The 20,711-nt window shown below is 54.3% G+C and overlaps 2 protein-coding genes and 1 long non-coding RNA gene across 4 annotated transcripts in view; 1 reads left to right on the top strand and 2 right to left on the bottom strand.

Annotated features, from left to right (window-relative positions):
• Nucleotides 1-87: 87 nt before the first annotated feature.
• RRP7A (ribosomal RNA processing 7 homolog A) lies at nt 88-4,277 on the bottom strand. The gene is made up of 8 exons (XM_072596327.1): nt 4,189-4,277; nt 3,310-3,592; nt 2,732-2,874; nt 2,294-2,431; nt 1,618-1,735; nt 1,414-1,511; nt 807-1,005; nt 88-380 (listed from the first exon to the last, which is right to left on the bottom strand). Exons 2-8 carry the CDS (start codon nt 3,380-3,382, stop codon nt 295-297), a joined length of 855 nt encoding a protein of 284 aa, XP_072452428.1. The 5' UTR covers nt 3,383-3,592; nt 4,189-4,277; the 3' UTR covers nt 88-294.
• On the top strand, nt 3,756-4,942 carry LOC140496512 (uncharacterized). The gene is made up of 2 exons (XR_011964282.1): nt 3,756-3,879; nt 4,212-4,942. It is a non-coding gene; the product is annotated as an uncharacterized lncRNA (long non-coding RNA).
• Nucleotides 4,916-20,711, bottom strand: part of POLDIP3 (DNA polymerase delta interacting protein 3) — a 29,641-nt gene continuing 13,845 nt past the window's right edge. The window contains exons 2-9 of one of the 2 annotated variants that reach the window (XM_072596324.1): nt 19,432-19,819; nt 18,052-18,126; nt 16,211-16,306; nt 14,685-14,867; nt 13,853-13,930; nt 13,195-13,324; nt 8,433-8,499; nt 4,916-6,465 (exon numbers count right to left, since the gene is read on the bottom strand). In XM_072596324.1, the coding sequence (XP_072452425.1) occupies nt 6,291-6,465; nt 8,433-8,499; nt 13,195-13,324; nt 13,853-13,930; nt 14,685-14,867; nt 16,211-16,306; nt 18,052-18,126; nt 19,432-19,819 (1,192 nt within the window). In that variant the 3' untranslated portion in view covers nt 4,916-6,290. Of the gene's footprint in view, nt 6,466-8,432; nt 8,500-13,194; nt 13,325-13,852; nt 13,931-14,684; nt 14,868-16,210; nt 16,307-18,051; nt 18,130-19,431; nt 19,820-20,711 lie in introns of both variants that reach the window. The other variant, XM_072596323.1, reaches the window with a different exon arrangement.

The following is a 20,711-nucleotide window of genomic DNA, read 5'->3' on the forward strand; positions in this document are numbered from 1 at the left end:
GCAGGAATCTCAGGGTAGGGGGTCTCTCAGAGGCAGGCCTTGCCACACCTCCAACCCATGTGGAAGGACCACACAGGCAACTGGGCAGAAGGGCTATCTGTCCTTTATTTACATCTTCCGGAGAATGGCTGCAGCCTTGTGGAGACAGGGTACCCCCCAAAAGCCAGAGCATCCCCAGAAAGCTGGGGTCCCAAGTCCTGTGCTGAGAACTCTGCTCTTCCCTCTTCTGGACTGGCTGGCTTCCTTCCTTGTCCCGGGTCCTCCTCCGCAGGGGGCCTGGCACCCCAGCCCAACTCAGTATGGGCGGAATTTGCGCTGGGCCCGAAGCAGGGTGATCCTCTGCTTGTCCTCCTCAAACTTCTTCCGCAGCTGGGCCAGGTCTGGGATGGAGGAAGAGGGGAGAGAAAGGTCAGGGGGAGGGGTGGGGCCACCCTGCTGAGGGAGGAGCTCCTCCTGGGCATCCAAGGCAGGGCAGGGGAGAGGGGCCCAGAGGGGGTCCCTGAACTAACCAGCCTCCTCTTAACGGAGGTGATCAGAGGCCTTCTGTCATGGATGGCAGAGGTGGGTGGGGCCTGGACTGAGATGCCCTGTCCACCTCCTTCTCCCTAACCTCCCAGGAAAGGAGGGAGGAGAGAGGGCCCTGCTCAGCAGGAGAATGAAGCCCCCTCCCCACATTTGCCAGGCCCACCAGGGTCTCCTCTGCTCCAGTTTAATGGGGCTAATGATTGCAGGCAGTGAGTGAGCCCTTGGGGGACTTGCCCCACTGCGGAGGCCTCTAGGGCAACGGGGCAGGGCCCCCAACTCACGCTCCATCTTGGTCTCGCGATGCTGCCACGCATAGAAATTGAGCAACTCCTTGCGGGCCTTCTTGCGCTTTTCCTTCTCCAGCACACGCAGGCTGGCAGCCTCAGAGCGGGGCAGGCCGGGCCGCCGGCCTCTGCGGGTCACCTTCACCCATCCTTCCTCATCCGGAACCCCCTCCTCCGCTTCTGCCTTGGCATCTTCCTGCAGGAGGGAGGTCAAACATCAGATGCTGTCCGGGATCCAGGGCCAACCAGGCTGAGCCCGTAGAGCTTTGTTCTATTTCCCAGGGCTGGGGGAGTGCTGGGATATGAGTTCACATCCTCACTGATGTCATCCTAGGATCTTTCCTCTTTGCAAACCCCATCCCCAAGTCACTGAGCCAGGGGTGGAAATCTGCTGCAGTGAGGTCCCTAAAGATTCCGTGGAGTGCCAGCAGTCCTCTGTGCCCCTGGGAATGGTTTCCCTGTGTGGTGGTGGGCTGGGCCTCTTGGGGGAGCCTCAAGGCACTAACCCAGGCCTGGAGCTGTCTCTTGGACTGTGCCCCCAGTCATGCCCAGAAGAGCCCCCCACCCCTGCCTCAGCGGGGGTTGGGTGCTGCTACAGCCCTACCTCTGCTGTCTTTTTGTCGTAATCCTCCATGAACTTGTCCACCTCCAGCTTAAGGGCCTCTGGGTCAGCCAGAGAGTCTGCATAGTCTGCTATCCACTCTGGTAAACAGGTAACAGTGAGGGGCAGGCCCCACCCCGCAAGGCCTCCACGGGCAGCCTCCAGGGACCCCCCCCCAACCTGGCTCCCACTGCCCCAGCAACTGACTCTCAATGCCAGTTTTCACCGGGTGACTGTCTGTGGAGATGATCAGGGGTCCCTGCAAAGCCACAGCCTTGGGCACTGATGCCGGCTTCCTGAACACCACGTAAGCCACCTGGAACCCCTGGGGGGACAGAGTTGGGGTGAGGACATGCTTAGACACCCCAGCTGGGCCTTAGGCTGCTCCAGCAGGTGAGCTCCCCCCCCCACAGCAGACAGAAGGTAGGGGGCTACGGGCACTGAAATGGCTGTTTTGGGGGCTGAAGCAGCAACGCTCTTCCCCGATGCATGGGATCTGAGCCATCTCAGTTTTGGGCGTCCCCCGGCTGCGTGGTCCCTTCCCCTCCTGCAGACCTCAGGCCCGGCCTGTCCTGGTGTGTTCCTTTTAGTCTGAAACTAAGGCACACATTCCCCCCATCCCCCAAAAAGCATTTTCCTACTGAAAGCAGAACGGAAAAAGGGTTGTCTGTGGCCCATGCCCAGGCTCGCTTCCTCGCCAACCCTGGGGGCTGGCCTGGGCCCCCTCTGAATGCCTCCATCTCGGCCCCACAGGGGGTTTAATCAGAGGGACACAGGGAGCCGGCACCTGGGGGGTCACAATGGAGGCTCCTCGCAGAGGCCCCCACTGGGGGAAGGGTCCCCCCGCTGCCCCCAGGCCCTCTCCCGTCCCCACGACACTCACCGGGACAGGCTTGGGACAGAAGAACGCGGCCCGGGCCTCCTTGGCGGACTCCCCCGGAGCCTGGGACAGGGCTGGCTTGTCCTGCAGGTGTGCGGACTGGACTGGGCCGCAGGCAGAGAAGAGCCGGGCCAGGCAGTCCTGCCCACCGTGGGTGCGAGAGGGGAGGAGCCGGGGGTCAGCCCGAGGGCAGCACCCTGGTGGCACTCCCCCCCTCCCCCGCAGGGCAGGGAGCAGGCTTCTGCCGGGCATACAGTAGGTGCCTAATGAGTGCTGGCTGACCCATCAGCGGCCAGAGCCACAGCAGGAGGCGGTAATCCTCTCCACCAGAGCGTGTGCCGGGCCCGCTGGTGTGACAGCAAGGGAAACTGAGGCAGCCGGCCTCCCTGGCTCCTAGAGGGCAGAGCTGCGCCCTTGACCCCCCCCCCGGGGCTCACCCACCTCGGAGCAGTACGGGGGCACGTTGAGGACGAAGAGCGTGCGGTCCGGGGGCCAGCTGGACCCGGCGCCCCCTCGAACTCGGTGCTCCCGGACGTAGAGGAAGTGAGAAGATGCCTGCTCCCGGCGGAACTTGATGGGGATGGCTGGAAGGGAACGTCCGGCGCACCGCCCCGCTCCATCTCCCACCTCCTCGCCTTTGCCCCAGCCCAGCCCCCACCTCGCAACCGTTCAAAGCCGGGCCGTTCCCCTCCAGGTTTCGAGCCCCTCCCCCCCAAGCCTTCGATTCCTTCACTCACGAGAGAAGCGCATACTAAGGAGGGGCAGGAACGTGGGTCGCCTTCCTTCTCCCCCCAGGTTACCTTCAGAGCCCGGTTCAAGTCCCGCCTCCTCCGCGAAGCCCTCGCCCAGACACACATACGCTCAGGCGGCACCTCTCATCTCCAAGCCTTTGCCCGGCGCCGTGCCTCATGTTTGATATGCCCTCCTGCCCCTCCCCCTCCCCGAAGCGTCTTCTATCGGGGCAGGGCTGCGGTGCGGGAAGGGAGGGGGCGCGGCCCGGACCCCCGCTCAGGCCTCACCTCGGTACCCGGGCGGACTCGGAGCCACCTCCCGCGTCTTTTCCTTCACCCGCGTTTTCTTGTCCGCCGCCATGATGGGAAAGAGCGCGGGAGCTCCTGGGAGTGGTAGTTCGTCGTCGGCCGGCGAACGGTGTTTCGGAAGTGACGCAGGGAGAGGGCGGTGTCTCTGCAACTCCCGGAGCAGTCACGTGGCCCCGCGGGGGCCGGAGGGGGGCTCTTAAAGACGCAGGCGCCGATTTCCTGCCCCAGCCACGTGAGCGCAGAGCTCTCGTTTGGGGCGATCCTAGTGAACAACGACCCAGCCGAGGCCGTGAGCTTGGTCTGTCGTGGCCCCCCCCGCGGGCCCGCAGCCCCTTTCCATCAGGACCGTGTGAAAGCAGGCCTCGTACGAAGGTGTGCGCGGAGCCTGCCGCTCTCGGGGGCTCGTGGAAAAGTAGGAACGAATAAATACACCTGGAAAAGAGCCGTGCTGGTGGGGCGGGGGGCGTAATACATCAAGCGAGGGATCCAGCCCTGACCTCGCTCCGGTCGCCACCCACCCTCGGACATCCCCGCCCGCACCTTGCGCAGGTAACTCGAACTCAGTACATCCAATCGATAAGCACCTACTGTGTGCTAAGCGCCGGGCAAACAGACGGAGGTGAAGGCCGGCCCCTGCCCTCAAGGGGCTCCCAGTAGTATCGGGGAGGGGGCGCAGGCCCCCCCACCACACCTGGCCCGGCCTGGTCTGCCTCTGCCAGCGCCCAGCCTCCCCTTGGGGGCGTCTTCCCCAACAGCAGCTGAGCCTGCGAGAAGCTCCCTATCACCTCCATCCCCCCCACCCTCACGACCCCAGGGCCACCTCCACACCTCCCCCGTCCCCCGCTCCTCACTTCTCACCACGCTCTTGTGGACTCCTTCAGATCTCGGCTAAACCCCCACCTAAAGCAAGAAGCCCCTTGGCAGCCCTCGATCCTGGTGCTTTCCCGAGTCTAGCCTGTTTCCTTGGTCTCTGGCCCGCCGGTAGGCAGCCGTTTGGGGGATGCAAGCTCAGTGCTTGGAGAGGTCAGTATACAACAAGCCCTTGAGGAATGAGATTTGAAACAGACTCCGGAGATTTTAGAGGAATGAGGGTTGGGCATGTGACTCCAGAACACTATCATTTCAAAGATGCTGAGGCTAGCGTTTCCAGGGCACCTCCCATTTGCCAAGGCTCCACCTATTCTGGAAATGTCTCTTCAGGAAGGCTGCCCCATCACCCCCAGAGGAGCTGTCCCATCCGGGCCCCCTTTCAGGAGCTGGCAGCTCATTTCCAACACACTCCCAGGACTAATGAGCAGATGCCTGCAGATGGACAGTCCCAAGGACCAGATAAAAGTCTGGCTGTCCTTGTGGCCAGGTTCTCCGACGTGCAGAGTTGTGTAGGAACCACACTTTCCTGATGCGCCTCTGCTTCCACGACTTCCCAGACCTACAGCTGCCTCAGCCCCCTCATTTGACAGATGAGGGAACTGAGACTCAGGGCAGGGAATGGACTGGAAGAATTTGAGGAGCTGGGGGGCTTCACTCCTGCCCTGGGCTGTGAAGGGGCAGCCAGGGGCCCTCAGACAAGCACCTGGGGCCACTCTAGCTATAACAAACGTTTATTCAGAAACAGGTGAATACATAGTCTTTTCTGACTCAATGCCCCTCCCTCTCCCTCCAAACAAAATGAGACACAGATGGTGACCAAAAGGGGGATAAGGGGACTGGGACGGAGACGAGGCTGAGGCTGCCCGCTTTCCTCCGTCCGAGGCTTCCCAATTCAAATGAAACCCCAGCCCCTTCCTGGGAAGCAGGTCCTTCGATTTGGAAAGGGAAAGAGGAAGGAACACTGCCACTGTCACACCCGAGGGAAGACGTCGGCCAGGGGTGACATTGACCCCCGCTACGCTAAGCCAACCGACGAGGTCCCTTTTCAACTTTTCCCTGGGGAATTTGAAAGCTACAGAGAGAAAAATGAGTCTGTGGCCACCTCCTTTTCCTGGGCCCCTATAGAGGGGGTCTTCCCTCAGATGCCTGGCTGGCTTCAAGGTGGTGGGGCTCTTCTTGGAAGGCCCACCTTAGGCAGCTTCACCTCGCAAGCATTCTCAATCTCCCTTTGACAACCCTATTCCTCAAGGCCAAGGAAATGGAGCTCTTAGCACAGTGGGCTAGAGTGGGGCATGGAAGGCCAGTAGCCAATAGGACATCCCATTCCTCAGGCCATATTCTCAGGCTTGGGCCCAGGCCACAGATGACCCAACTCTAGCTTGAAGGTCCAGCATGTGTGGCTTCTGTAGAGGTTGGAAAGGGAGATGGTAGGGCCAGGTCTGGACCACAAGATAGGCCCGCAGTAAGCCCCCACACCCCAAGGCAAGGCCCTCCCAGCACTGAGGCTGAGCGCTGGATCATCTGAGCCACAGGATCATCTGAGCCACAGGATCATCTGAGCCACAGGAAGGTGGGAATGGGATGGGGCTCCTTCCAGCCCCACCCACAATCTGTGGCTCCCAATAGCAGCAGGAGCCCCAGGTGACCTCTTTCCCAGAGTAGGAAGGGGGCAAGCCTGAGGCGTGGAGAAGTCTCTTCTCCATCTGCCTGGCTCATCCCTACAGGGAGGGGGCTCTTGAAGAGCAAGGGTCGGATCCCAGGGCATCCTCTGACTTGGAGATAAGAAAGGGGGAGAGACTTGACAAAAACAAAGTGAAAACCCCAACTAAGAGGAAGAGAAGAATAGAGGGAAAAAGGGAAAACACACCCTAAAGAAAACACTATGGTACAGGGAAGGGCGTGAATGCAGAAAGAAAGCGCCACCCATAGCCAGTCAGTGCCAGCGCGGTCCCATGAGAAAGGCGTGGGCTCCTGTGGACTCTGCCTATGTGGTGGCCTGCAGGCCACGGCCCAAGGCTGCCACAGGCCTGTGTCTGAGAGAGTGCCGGGGCAGGCGGCCGGCTGGCCTTCCGGAGGCCCAGTTTCCCTTTTCAAAGTTTAATCTTAAATTCCGTGGGCTGCACTGAAACCGAGGCCCCTGAAGACTTGAAGAGAGCTTTCAGGATGGTGTCAGGGTCCACTTCTGCAGGCGGGTGAGACGAAGCGCCAGAACTCAACCGCCGTGGCTCACCCTCCTTCTTCACCGATGGGCTGTCACTGAGTCGCCTGGAGGGGAGAGAGGGAGAGGCCGGCCCTGGTCAGCCAGGAGGGCTACCTGCCCACCACACTCTCGGGTCCCTTCCCTGAGGGATGGGAGGAACTGCTCATGGACTCAAACACCAACTGTCTGGTCCCCAGACTGACCCTGGCTGAATAGCTGGCCCTGGTTCTATGGATTGGGCTGAGCTGGGGGGAGGCTTCTGCAGGACAGATGGCATTACAGTTTCATGACTAATGGATCCTGGTTAGCAAGTGAGGGGAATTGTCACCCCTAACGAGGTCAAAGGGTTCCAGGGAAAGGATCAGGGCATTTCAGGAGGGCAAAGACACAGAGCTCAGAGATACCAACCTAAAGATGTGACCCCAGAACAGCAAAAGCTGCCCCTGTACTTCAGGTCACTGGAAAATTTCACTTAAAAGGTCCCCATTTCATGGTGGGGGATTCACTTATCCAATGGAAGAGTCCAAGCTGTCCTGCTCTGAAGCTCTGACTCTGACTAGGTAAGGAAGGAGGACCAGAGGACCTGAGATAGGGCAGCAGTCCTGGCTCAGAGGCACACCAGGCCTCTGCCTCTTCAGCCTGGCTCTCTCTGGTCAAAGACTCAAAGGAAGAGGGAGAAACATAGACTGAAGAACAGGCTGGGCCAGATCTAACAGTGAGGAGTCTGCCTGCCTTGCACTGGAGTGGATAAGAGGAGAGGCAAAGTCAGAGCCACAGCTCAGACTGGGTTGGAAGAAAGCTCTCTGAGGGCCCTTCCAGGGCTGAGATTCTCAGTGAGGGGCTCAAGTAGCCAGAGGCTGTTTCTGGCAGGAACAACAAGGGGCTGAAAGGGTGGCTCCTCAGGGCTGCTTCTGGCCAGGGCAGGGGACAGAGAAATGACCACAAGCTGACACCAATGGGAACTGTGACCAGGCTCCTCCTTGGGACGATTCCTGAAAAGATTTATCAAAGGTGGCAGAATAGAGACAGTCCTGAGCTTTAAACCAGGACACTAGCTAACTCTTGTCTGTGAGTGGGGTGGGCCAGTCCCTTAAGCTGAGTCTCAGTTTCCTCAGCTGTAAAATAAAGGTCGCAATAAGCTTTGTTTCCACCTCCTAGGACGATTGTGAAGATCAAAGGGGTAACGCAAAGTACTTCATAGACAGTTTTTGTTGGTCATGCAGTCATGACCCCATTTGGGTTTTCTTGGCAAACGTATGTTTGCCATGTCCTTCTCCAGTTCCTCTGACAGATGAGGAAACTGAGGGAAACAGGGTAAAGTCACATAGCCAGGCAGTGTCTGAGGTCAGATGTGAACTCAGGTTTTCCTGGTTCTAGGCCTGGTGCCCCATCCACTGTACCACGCAGCTGCTCTTGTAGAAATGTCAGATCTTATCAACATTTACAATAAATGCTTTCAGGTAAGGACATTAATGCAAAGCCTAATTTACCACTCACTGACCGACCCTGACCTACTGCCATGGCAGAACTCTGGAAGCCTTTGGCTCAATCCCTGTCCAGTGCATCAGTGAACACCCAGCAGGACAGTAAACAGCTTAATGTCGGAAATTGTTTGGAGGACCCTCTTAGGAAGGCCTCTTTCAAAGTGACTCAAACACTGTGACTGGAGACCGACCATCAGCAAGGGAGGAATGAAACTAGTTGTATGTCATGACTTTACAAATCACTGCCCCCACAGCAGCCCTGTATACAGCACATCCAAGTCTCAAAGGAGTGAAGGGATCTGTCTTGGGTCAGGCTGGGCAGTAAAATGGCCAAGCAAGGACCTGAATTCACTTCCAAGGGGTCCTTACACTCTGTCAAGTGGGATCTCCCTTCGAGAGCCTGACTCTACTCTCAGCTGAACTGTGGGAAGGGGCAAAAGCAGCCAGTTTTCAGTTTCGCTTGGGGTCTCTACTGGACTGAATCCTCAGCCAAGCATGGAACAGGAGGCCATGCCCACGCTGCCCAACAGCCCTCCCTGGACACTTACAGCAGGATGGGCTGGTCCGACGTGATAACACTGCCATTCATGTGGAGGTTGCATTTCATCGGCTGCCCTGAAAACCAGACAGAAGACAACGTTGGCACCTCTGTGGAGGCCGGGTCAGGCCAATCCCCAAAGGGGTTAATGCTTCAGGTGCCGAAAGCCAAGACTCACTGGGTCACCAACGCAGCTGGAGAAGTCAGCTGCTTCTGACCCACAGAACAGACCAGGCTCAGTTTCAGTTGGGGTGAGGAACAGAAAAACTTGTGCTCTCCATGAAATGAGCAGAAAAAGAAAAGGTCCAAGTCTCCCCACAAAGAGAAGGCAGTCTAAGGATTAGCTGCCCATTTCCCAAATGAGGAAGGTGAGGCTCCGATGGGAATCTGGAGCCTGGCACTTAAGTTATGTTCTCTGCTATACTCTCGCCATGTTGGCAATATCATTTTTAAAAAGCAGGTATTTTTTTCAATCAACAAAAATATGCCTTCTTCCCCCTCATCCACATGAGAACAAAAGGAAAAAAGCATCACAGACACAGACAGGCACGCAGGCTACACCCAACGCCACCTCCTGTATGTGGGCACGCTACCTCTCCAGCAGGCGTCACCGGGAGCCTCAGCAGGGCTGAGTCTTTACCACAGTGTATAGGGTGGATGCTCGTGGTTCTGCTCACGTCACTCTGCATGGGTTCAGGCTAAATCTTCTCAAGTTCCTCCAAGACCAGTCGTTCCGCCACGGATGGGCCTCCCCTCACTTTCCAATTCTTTGATGCTTCCGAGGGTTGTTAAGTATTTTTGTACATCCTTAAAAGTCGTTTTGCTTAGGTTTATTTTCTTCATCTCCCCTCCCTCTAATTCTCCCTCCTCCTTTCTTTCTTCTCCCCCACTTTCCCTGGCTGAAATGTATTTCGACAGCTCTGTGTGTGTGTGTTCATTCGTTCTTCCCGCCTTTGCCAAGTCCACATGACAATCAGCTCTTCATTCCTCCCCTCTCCCTCATCTGCACAGACATTTGCTTATGGTAGAGTTCTCCTGACCTTCCCCAATCCTGTCCAGATCAGGACAGAACAGAACCAGTTCAGGCCTCCTGGTTCAGCGATGAGTCCTGGCGACAATGGGGTAAACAACAGGGTATCGTCATACCTCCCCTTACTGGAACGTCACTTATCCTCGCTGATTCCTTTGGGACTGTTCTTTCACAATGGGAATGCCTGGAGGCCCAAGCTGTCCTTAAAGGTCCACGTCTTCCCCTGTGGGGGGACATTTCCCTAGTTTTGCAGGCAAGTTCTTGGCTACAAGCAGTCCCACGGCCTTTGCCTTCTACGCTCTCTGCTGCCTCCTAGTGGTGGCTGTAGAATCACCTGGGATTCTGACTCCGGCTCCTCACTGGAATTCTTTCTGGCTCTTGGCAGCAATTCCTTCAACCTGGGAGCTCAGCATTCCAGCTATGAAGTTCCAGGGAGTTTTCAGGAGGTGATGGGCTGGCTGATTCTTCTCTAGGCAGTTTTCAGATTTCTTAAAAGAGGGCGACATCTGGATTTTATTTTTTTGGTCACGGTGTTGAGATTAATCCAGTGATTCTTGTTCTCCTCAGTGTTTTCCCAGTCAGTTCTTACTTTGAGATGTCTTATATTTTCCTTTCTCTTTCTCAGTCTCTTGACTTTGTTTCAATATTTCTTATTGCCTTGTGCAGTCATTGGCTTCTGTTTAGTCCATTCTAATTTTCAGTCTGTTGTTTGGACAAAGTGCCACAGTGTTAATTACCTTTCCAGTTCTTGTTTCCATAATTTTCCTCCTTATTCTAGCTCTTTCATTTATAAGAACATTTTAAAACTTTAATTTAAAACTCTTACTTTGTCTCTTCCAAGATTCTGGTTGAGTTTGTGCTTTTCTCAGGGCTTTGCTTGTAGATGTCATGGAGTCATTTTCTCCTTCTGGGTTTGTGTCTTGGGATTCTCTGCCATGTTATTAATGATGGTAATTATTATCAATCCTACTCATTAGGATGGGATTCTTTTATTTGTACATTCTTCCAGCCCAGAGACTTGAGGTGAAGGTCTGGCTGGTCCTGCTGCTGCTTTCTTAGGGTACTGAGTGCTGTCATTCCAGGATCTAAGGGACAGCTCAGGCGAAGGACCTGTGAGCTCTCAGTGCTCCCAGAGGGGGATGATCCAGGCAAGAGTCTGAGCAGATGCTCCTGGACTCTGCCCGAGAGGCAGCTGGGAAGTCCTGTGGATTCAGGGGGACACAACTGCAGGGTCCCCCTTGATTTGGGATTCCTGCCCAGGTTATTCCTCTGCAGCTTGTCACCTAGGCTCGAAGCTAGAATGAGAGCCAGAACCACCTTCTGAACTCGCTTCTCTTGTGGTACACAGTCTAGCGCCTGTGATACTCTTTAGTGCTGAATGTCAGCCCTGGGCCCAGGCGCCATCCTCACCCTGCCCTGTATCTGTGATCCAGATCTGGAACCCATGGGTGCCCTGCGCTGTGGGGTGCAGCCTCTTCCTGGGCACTAGGTGCTCTGCTCAGCCATGCTCTTGGTTCTAGTGTCCAGAGGCTGTCTGTCTCCCTACACCAACCTGGGCTGGAAAAATGGTTCACAGTGAGTTTGTCTTGGACTTCCTCTGGTGTTTTCTAGATCTATTGGGAGGAGGGGGGTGGGACAGCCTGCCCCACAGCTCCACTTACTCTGCTATCCTGCCTTGGCAGTCTCAACCAGTGGCTTTAACCATGACCTCACTGCAAACAACTCCCATGGCTGCCCTTCTGGGCTCCGAGTATCACCAGGACACCTGTCTGGAGGTCCCACCGTATTCCAAACTGCTTATTCTGGCCCCTTCTCCCTTCATTCCTGCACTAAAGCCACACGTTCTGATCAAACCCATGGGGAGCCACCACAAGGTCTGGGGCTCCGCCCTCTTCCTCACTGTCATAGCCATGGCCAATCAGGTGACAAGTCCAGGAACGGCTCACATTTGTCCCCAAATCGGGTTCTGCATTTTCCTCACTGTATAAATAAAGAAGCAGGGGCTGAAGGAAAGGGTCTTGCCCAAAGTCACAAAGCAGCAGTGTCCAAAATAGAACCCAGGTCCTTTCCCTCCAAAGGGAGTTCTTAGCACTACACCCTACAGGCACTTCCACTCTTCTCTTTCCTCATTATCTTTCACAACATGTCCAAACCCATCTTCCTTAGGATCCTTCCAGTGACACTGAAAGTACGCTGTGATCGACATTTGAGGCTCCCCACTACCCCACCCAGATCTGGCCCCACCTGCTACAGTGTTCCTGGGAGCCCAGTAAGGACCCGTCTCCCTCTTTCAGTCTTCAGCACATTCACCCTGTAGAACCTGACACAGACTCTGCTCCATATTGGCCCTGTCCACCTTCCCTCCACCCCCCAGGCTCCTAGCTATCCCCTCCAAATTAAACTTGCCACCTGATTCCTCTAGGCCACAATGACCTTCCCTCCTGGGCCTCCCTGAGGTCCTGACTTCCTATTTATCTTTTTGTTAGACCTATGAGGTAAGGGCTGTGTCTCACCTCAACTCTGCTAGGCACTATGCTTAGCATACAGCACATATTTACTAAGCGCTTGCTGAACTGAAGAACTTCCCCTCTTTCATTCTTCGTCAGGCTTGGGGATTAATGGAAGAAGACTGGGGCCCCCTCTTAGGCACCCTGCCCTCCTCCAAGAGGCTTTTGACCTCCTCAGTTCAGAGCCCTGTGCTGGGCTCCTCCGGGAAGTGAAGAGTGTGTGAGCCAGCCTGAGGCCCAGATGAAGTGTCTTTTCCAGATGAAGGCATTTTCCTCTTCCCCTGGATTTGAATGCCTACATATAGGGGTGATTAAGTTCCTTCTTTTACACACAGTGATGAAAAGTGGATCAACTGCAATGAGCTAACATTGCCTGCAGAGGCCAAATGGTAAAATGTATCTCTTTCCTCAGGTGGTGTACCCACAGGTACACAATGAGGCATATGTGTCAGACACACTTCTTAGGCTGAGGGGGAATTGGAGAAAAACATTCCAACATTTGTTGGAAAGTGACTGATTTTCTTTTTTTAGTGTATCAATAAGTTTTTTTTAAAAACCATCTGGAAAGAATTGGATATCAAGGGGATGCCCATCAACTGGAGAATGGCTGAACAAGTTGTGGTATGTGATTGTGAAGGAATACTCTTGTGCTATAAAAAATGATGAGAGCAGGATGCTCTCAGAAAAAATCTGGAATTACATGAACTGATGCAAAGTGATGTGAGCAGAACCACAACACTGTACAAAGTAACAGCTCTTCTCAGCAATACAACATCCAGGACAATTCTGAAGGACTCAGAGGATAGATGCTCTCCACCTCCAGAGAAAGCACTGATGGAGTCTGAATGCAGACTGAAGACTCCTGTTTCCTCTCTTTGTTCTTCTTGGTTTTCTGTGCTTCCTTTCACAACATAACTAAGGTGGAAATGCCTGGCACGACTGCACACGTACATTATATTTATCAAACGTGCTTGCCTTCTCAATAACAGGGAAGGGTGGGAAAGAATTTGGAACTCAAGATTGTGAAAAAACAGGTAAAAAATCAATTTGAGGTGTAATTTGAAAAAAATTAAATACAGACCACCAGAAAGATAAAACCACCTGGGGAAGCCCACCAGCCCCAATCTCCTTCTGGGCCAGTACTTGGCTTCCCAGACAAGGATGGCCACCTCTCAGCAGCAGGAGCCGAGGAAGAGTCAGGCCATCCCAACAGTTTCTCTCACGCTCAGGCTTACCATCCAGACATCTGTTGTTGTACTTCTTATAGGCAGTGATGGCGTCTTCTTTCTTCACAAACACAACCTCGGCCACCCCAGGATGGACCAGGCGGGCTCGCTTGAGGGCCCCACATACACAGAAAAGCTCCTGGGAAAGACACAAAGAAGAGCTGAGGCCCCCCCACTCAGATCCAGTTGATGTGAGCTCCTTCCCCATTGCCCAAGGGCATCTGTACTCTGTAGACCAGGCTTTTCTCAGACTGCAATGAATTTAACATGTACAGCAAAATCACTGGGGTTCCATATAAGTGTTTAAAGGATACTGAGCAGGAAGAGCCTGTTAACAGCATGATTCTTCCTAGCCCCTCACCCCATTGCCATGTATCAAGGTGATGGTCACCCTGACGCCAGGTGAGAGTGGGCTAGGAATGGAGCCCCTGCCCAGAGAGAGGAAGGGGCCCTGACGTGTCACTCCATCAGCAGGCTTTTTAGGACTAACCCCCTTGGCATCCTTTCTCCATTCATTCTGTTTTAAAAATGATGCTTAAAAACCCCTCCCCCCAACAGAAACGGGGATGCCCCTGGCAGAGGGGGTGAGCCTGGTAGTGGCAGAGGAAACAGCTTTTGCTTTGCACCCAAGGCCCCTCCTCCAGATCTGGCAGACAAGGGTACTCACAACAATATCTTCCTCGGTGACTCGAGGATGCAGGTTGTTCACAGTCATCTTGGTACCTTCCAGCGGACTGAAGATGGGCTGTGACACCAACAGCAGGATCATTGCAGGGTGGAGCAGGTGCGTGTGCATACAGCAAACCCATGGGGAGAATAAGTGATCAGAGGCAGAGGTCAGTCACAATCCACATCCTCTAGCAGTCTCAGAGTTAGGAAACACTTCCCCTCAAAAGTTCAGAGAAGAAGACAGGACCAAAATAACTGCCCATCTTACAGAGAAGCAGCTTGGGCTCCCGGAGGTCTCATTTTATGGCTTGCCTCTAGGAGGTATATCAAAGTCAGAACTCTAACCCAAATCCTTTTCCCCCAAGACCAGTGCACATATACTTGATGCTCTATTTTCCTTGGTGATTTTAACCCATCTGAGTGAAGAGAAGGACTGGGGCTGGGGGTAGGCCCTGAGTCTCTTCCTAGCTAGATCTGGGGGTGTCACAGAACTTACAAAAAGAATAGATCAATACTATCCTCCTAGATGAGGAAGATGAAGGAGCCTGTGGGCAACAGTAAAAGTTGCTTTTGCCATGACAGGCAAGCGCACATGGGAGGGATCCTTCGTACCTTGACTTTGTGACCTCCTCTCACACCCAGCCACTCATACTCACACAGCCCTTGTTCTCCATGTTGGGACTAGGGGGCAGGAGGATGCTAATTGGGGAAAAGAACCCCGGGAGGGAGCGGGGCAAGTGTCCTGAGCCCTCTTTGACAGAGGGGAAGCCACTGACCTGGAGCCCTGGAGGTGTGGAGGGCAGCCTTCCAGGCTCCCTCCTGGCACTCACCTCGGCAAGGGGCATCTCTTTGGGGGGTTCTTCCTTGTTCACCAGGGTTCGGGACATGTTGGTCAAGGCTTTCGTCCGTAGAGGGGAAGGCGGGGCAGGAAGGGCTGTATATGTGTCATTCTGGACAACTTTGGTGAGAGGAAGGGTCTTGGATAAGGAGAATTTGGAACTGCTGAGCCCCGCCTAAACAGAGAGAAGATAGTATGGTGAGCTCAGGCAGCTGCCACCATGCCAGACCCGCACAACCTGCCACTCTACCCTGGCACCCCTAGATTTTAGAGGGAGAAAATACATTATGGATTCTGCGAGCCTCGACACTATTTCAGCCATGAAAAGCTGAATTCTAAGGCCTTTTCATCTCAGGAAACACTGGGGCCAAGAGCCCCTGCTCTTACCCTAATCCTAAATGCCCACTGACCACTGCCGGACAAGAGAGTTGCCTTTTTTCTCTCTGCTGAAGGGCACCGTGTGGAAGGGGGCTGGAGACTGTGGGCCTTGGGAGGAAAAGACTAACAGCCATGCTGAAAGGTCCCTTGGCAGGCACGGGCAAAGGGATTAGGTTCATACTGAGGGGTCACCCAGGTCAGGGCCAAAGGTGGGAGCCACAGAAGAAGCTGATCTCAGCCTGATCCCTAATCATGAGGCCAGCCATCAGGAGAACAGGCTCCGGAAGTTCGAGGGTCTTCAAACAAGCTGTGTGACCCTTGAAGGGAAAGTGGTAGCCATGATCAGGGTCCCTTGGGCAGGATGGAGGAAGAAAAGAGGAAGGTGTTTTCGAAAGTTCCTACTTATTAAAACTGGAGGAGGTGCAACCTTGAGGAGGGGAGGCTGGAGCAAGGCCTGCTGAGAGAGAGGCCCTGTCCTACACCCTTCCTCTGCCCCTTCCCAACACACTCTATAAAAACTCCCTGCTCTGGGGACAAAGGCTACCTGCCCAGGAAGCCCCTCAAGGCTCCAACCACATGGAGGCTTTCTTAGCTTGGGGCTGGTCAGGTGATGGGATTAAAGGCTACCTTGTGGTGGAATGACCAGACTGGAGTTCTGTCCCAGGTTACACACAGGACCCTGACAGGGAAGGTGAGGCAGGAGCCTGCTGGTCTTCTACCTTTACCTTTCACGCACTGAGCCCTGAAGGTCTCCTCTGGCTGACCCTGACCCTCTAAAGGAGCCCATAAGCTCAAGCCCTAGGGCTCCAGTACAGGACTTGCCAGGAAACCACAGGATACCAGTAAGGTTCTTACAAGTCGTCCAAGGGCACCCTACCCTGTTTCCCAAACGAATCTTGCTGTGGAGCACACACTTGCAACCAGAGCCATAACTCCTGGTCTGGAGAATGGGGCATCCAGAACAGACCAGGATACAAAGTGGGTCCTGGGTTGGGCACATGAACCCAAGCAGGGCACTGAGGATCTTGAGGCAGATGCACACACCATCCCTTACTCTGCTTCCACATTCCAGTTCCTATTCCCTGGAGGCTACAGGCTGGGTAATGACAGTGAAGGCCAGCCCCTGCCCAGGGCCCTTACCATGTGCTGCAGGAAGCTGGGAGCAGCGCTGACCTTCATCTGTTTGCTGGCTACGGGCGAAGCAGCTTCATCATCCTCATCTACATCATATAGGCTCTGAGAACAACACAAACAGTCGTCCGTTGGGACAGAGGGCAGGCCAAGACACTCACAGAGGCTGATGCTGGCCAGGGCCATGGCGGGCGTCCCACACCCAGGGGACAGACAGCCTGTGGCGAGGCAGGGAGTGCGCACACACTCACACAGACACACGACAACCACAACACTGAATACTGAGTTCATGCTGGGGCTGAACACAATGAGCACTTCCCTCAAAATGACCATGCTCAAACAAGAAAGCAGTGCCAGCTGCCCTTGCTTCTCAGCCTTCCACAAGCTCCTCTGCCTTTTGCCACCTCCTGGGGCAGGTGGCTTCCTCTCCCCAAGGCCAGCTTCTTGAGGGCAGAGACAATGAGGTCTGTGCCTCAGTCCCCCTAGTAGCATCACACACAGCGCTGGCATCTGGAGGCCTTAAAGAAATGACTCGAACCTCATGCTAATAAGCTAGCCAAGCACTGACGGCGCCTTTATCCTTATCCCCATTTTCCACAAGTGAGGCTCACAGAGGGTCCCAGACAGGATTCGAAGGTCCTCATAACTCTTAGGCCAGAACTCTGCATCTCAGCAGGCTGGTGTCCATTAGGTTGTACAAATTTTCTACCCCCATTTTACAGGTAAGGAAGCCGAGGCTTAGAGGCTCAGTCACAGTCACACAGTGATGTCTGGGAACCTGCTGCTCCTCTCTCTCTCACCTGTGCCTGGCATTCGAGGCCCTCCTGTCCCTCCCACTCCTCACACCTCTACCCCATGTGCTGTGCTTTGCCCCTCTGCCCACATAGGGCTCCCTCAAGCCCCCATCTGGGGCAAGACCCCAGCCTTCTCTCAGTTGACAGACCAACATGGTACCAAGGCTTGTCCTCCTCCTGAGACTGTCCCGCCTTGGGGCAGGCCCTGGTCACCTCATGCCCAGACTATGGCAATAGTTACAGGTGGGTCTGCCTTCTCAGGTCTCCCCACTCCAATGCAGCCACTAAGGTGATTTTCCCAAAGCCTAGATCAGATCACATCACCCCCCTCTTCAATAAACCCCAGTGACTCCCTGGAGCAAACACAGACACTGCTTGACATTCAAAGCCCTGCCTGGTTCCTGCCACTTCATACCCCACTCAAGGTACTGGCCCCAGGTACCCTGGTCTGCATGTTCCTCAAATCCCAGCACCCACATCCAGGCATTTTTAGCCTGTCAGCCCCTGGCCTCTCTCAAGCCTCACCTTCTGGGAGAAGCCTGTCGCCACTCTCCTCAATCTCAGCACCCAGTCTGTCTTTTCTGTATACAGTATGTACGGAACAGTTTGTGTGCCAGTCAATGCTTCTCAACCTCACTCACTCCCCAGCATACCTGGCTGAAAGCATTAGGGGGAGCCGAGGCAGGAGGGGCAAAGGTGCTGACCCCAGACTCTCTCCATGAGAATCTGTTCCAATGGCAGGGCCTCCAAACAGGCCCTCCTGCTGCCTCACCTGGGGCCACCAGACAAGACAGGTTAGCCCCCAACCCTAGGGATTGGTTCTCCCCTTCCTTTGCACCCCCAATGTAGGTGCTTCCAAAGTGGGCCCGCTGACCACCCAGATTCTGCACTGACCTCCCTGGGTCCTACCTTCAGGGAGTGCTGTGCCGCCGGGGCCCCACCACACAGCTGCGCCCATTCCCCAACCTCTCAGTCATCGGGCAGTGAGTGAGTCCAACCCTCCTATACCACTAGAGGCCACAAGGGGCCCCAGTTAACTAACCCAGGCATGCCCACCTGTTTATGTTGATGGTTGTTGACCACGTTGATTCTCATTCCAGCTGGATGGGGAAGAACTGGGAGGGCAGCCTTCTGCTGTGGAATTGAGAACCGCAGGGAGGTCAGCCAGTCTCCTGACTCCTGGCCAGGGTATCTCCCACTGACTGTTCCCTTCCCCTGGAGATGGACTACACTAAAAATCAGGCCCATGGCCCATGTTTGTGAGCTGAGACAGAGCATTAGAATCAAGGTTTCACATGGCTGGTACCATATGGTGCCATCCTCAGGGCACTCTCACCCACCTCCCCACAAAAGCTTGAGGAATTTAGATCTGTTCTTGGCCTTCTGGTCAGAGCCCCCTACTCTAGGTTAAAGGCATAAAGCACCTAACTCTGGAGTCCTCAGAGCTCTCTCTGACTGTGACCCTCCCTCCTAGGAAGTGGAAATCTGCCACCAAAAGGCCCAAGGCCCATGCAATAACCATCTGCCCTCTTCCCTTCAGGGGAGGTTTAGGAGGTAGCGAAACCCATTTCAAGAAGAAACTAGCTTAGACCCCAAGAAGCCCCCACCATTTGTAAGTAATGCATAAGGGTACATTCTAAGCCAGCTGGTCTTACTCAGAGGAAAAGCAAAGGTCAGCCCCATGCCTGACAGACGAAGAGTCTGAGGGTCAGAGAAGTCCAGCCCATATAGCCTGTGGCACAGACAAGAGACCATAGAGCGGAGGCTGATTCTTTCCAGTCTAAAAAGGGCTGAATCCATAATAACCTGAGGACTTCAGGGGAAGTTTTTTGTTTTTGTTTTTTTACTGAGCTCTGTATAATTATAATGATCATACTTGGTCACCATTACAACAGGAGAAGGAGGGAGGAAGGAAGGGTTATTTGGCTCCCAAGGTGCTTCTTTCTTTTTAAAGGGGGGGAGTCCAACAGATGTAACCTGCAGGCCATGGAACCTTCCTGCTCCAGTAGCATCCCCTGCACTGGGGGTACCCTGGAGCCAGCCTGTCAGGATTCCCCTAAACTGAAGACTAGAACATCACTGAAGAATCACGGCATCTTCCCCAATCAAGGGGCTCCACACGGTGTCAGTGGCACCACAGGCAGGTTCTGCTTGCCCTTTCCCAAGGCAGGACATGATCTCTGGGGATAAAGGCTTACACCAGGTCTATTTTAGAAAGGCTCAATAATTGACTGGCTATGTCTCTGGATGCCTCTGACTATGGAGTCAGCCTGACTGTGTTTTGTTCTTAAAGCCCTCATTTTGTTTCCCGTGAGCAGGGGGCAGAGTGTCTGCTGGCCAGAAGGGTGAGGGCACTTCTCCTTTCCCTCACCAGACTTCCAAAGTCCCATGGCCATCATAACCCTGCAAGGCCCCACCCGCTGGCCCCCCCACTACCTGGATGGTTTTGGTGATCTTCATGGTGGGAGGCAGTGTGCCAGGGGCTGGCCTCAGCAAGGATGCAGGCGAGCTCCGTTTCAAGCTGATCTTCTCCCGGGCATCAGTCACTTTGGTCCCCTTCTCTGGTGCTACAATCTGTTTTCGAGAGTTCAGCATCTCTCGGGCATCCTGCACTTTCCCCTTGATCCGAAAGCGAGCATCTTTCTGCACAAGTTTCTCCCGGGCATCTTTGACTCCCAACTTCTGCCTGGCATCTGTGAGGCCGATCTTTTGCCTGGCATCGAATGTCTGTTGGAAACCCGGAGTTGGTGCTGGCCGACTAAGGAGCGTCTGTGGAAGCCCAATGCGAGACCGGATGCCTCCAATCCCTGGTCTAGCATTCAATCTAGAAAGAGAATTTCCCATGTCAGACACATTGGTTCTCCTACTGCAGCTCCCCCCCACCTTGCCCCTGTGCCAGTTCATCAAAGTCTTCCCAGGTTTCTCTGAGACCACCCCCACATCGTTCCTTATGGCACAGTATTGTCACAACCACATGCCACAGCTTGGTCAGCCATTTCTCAAAGGTTGGGCATCCCTTCAGTCTTCAATTCTTTGCCATTACAAAAAGAGCTGCTACAAAGAATTGTGTACACACGTCTGCTTCCCCTTTCTCCACTCTCTGGAGGATACAGACCTAGCAGCATTAAGGTAGGACAAAGGAGATGCGTGCCCAATTCAGTAATGTCACACACACAACTCTCAGCAAAGGCCTTGCCCACAGGGATAGGTCCACAGCTACACTGTGCCCAGTGGCCACTCCAACACCTTGACCTTGACTTTCCTGGATTGGTAGAAGGCAAGTGTGGCTCTGTGCACTGTGGCGTCCCTTGGCTGCCCTTCGGTACAAACATACAAGTTTCTATGTAGACGCACCTATCCCTGTAAGGTTCCTAATGGCTACATATTCATCCTCATGAGCTCAGCATTCCTTTGCAAGGTAATGGATAAACACTGGACAGTGAAGATGGACTTTATTTGGGGCGACAGGTTCTGGAAAAGCTGTGTGAAAAACTGACTCACTTTAAATAACACACACCGAAAACCTGTTCTTCAAAGGATTGACTCACACCTCTGGACAAAGCGAAGCATCTCTCATGAGATACTACAACAGACTGGTGGTGGGACACAAGGGATTACACCACCTCCAGCTTCCTGTCCAGGAAATTTAAAAATCATATTTTATAACCATTTCAAAATAAGGGATTTCCATTATAATCCTATGCACTGAAAAACGT

This window comes from Notamacropus eugenii, chromosome 3 (genome assembly GCF_028372415.1).
Source record: "Notamacropus eugenii isolate mMacEug1 chromosome 3, mMacEug1.pri_v2, whole genome shotgun sequence".
Lineage (NCBI taxonomy): Eukaryota > Metazoa > Chordata > Mammalia > Diprotodontia > Macropodidae > Notamacropus > Notamacropus eugenii.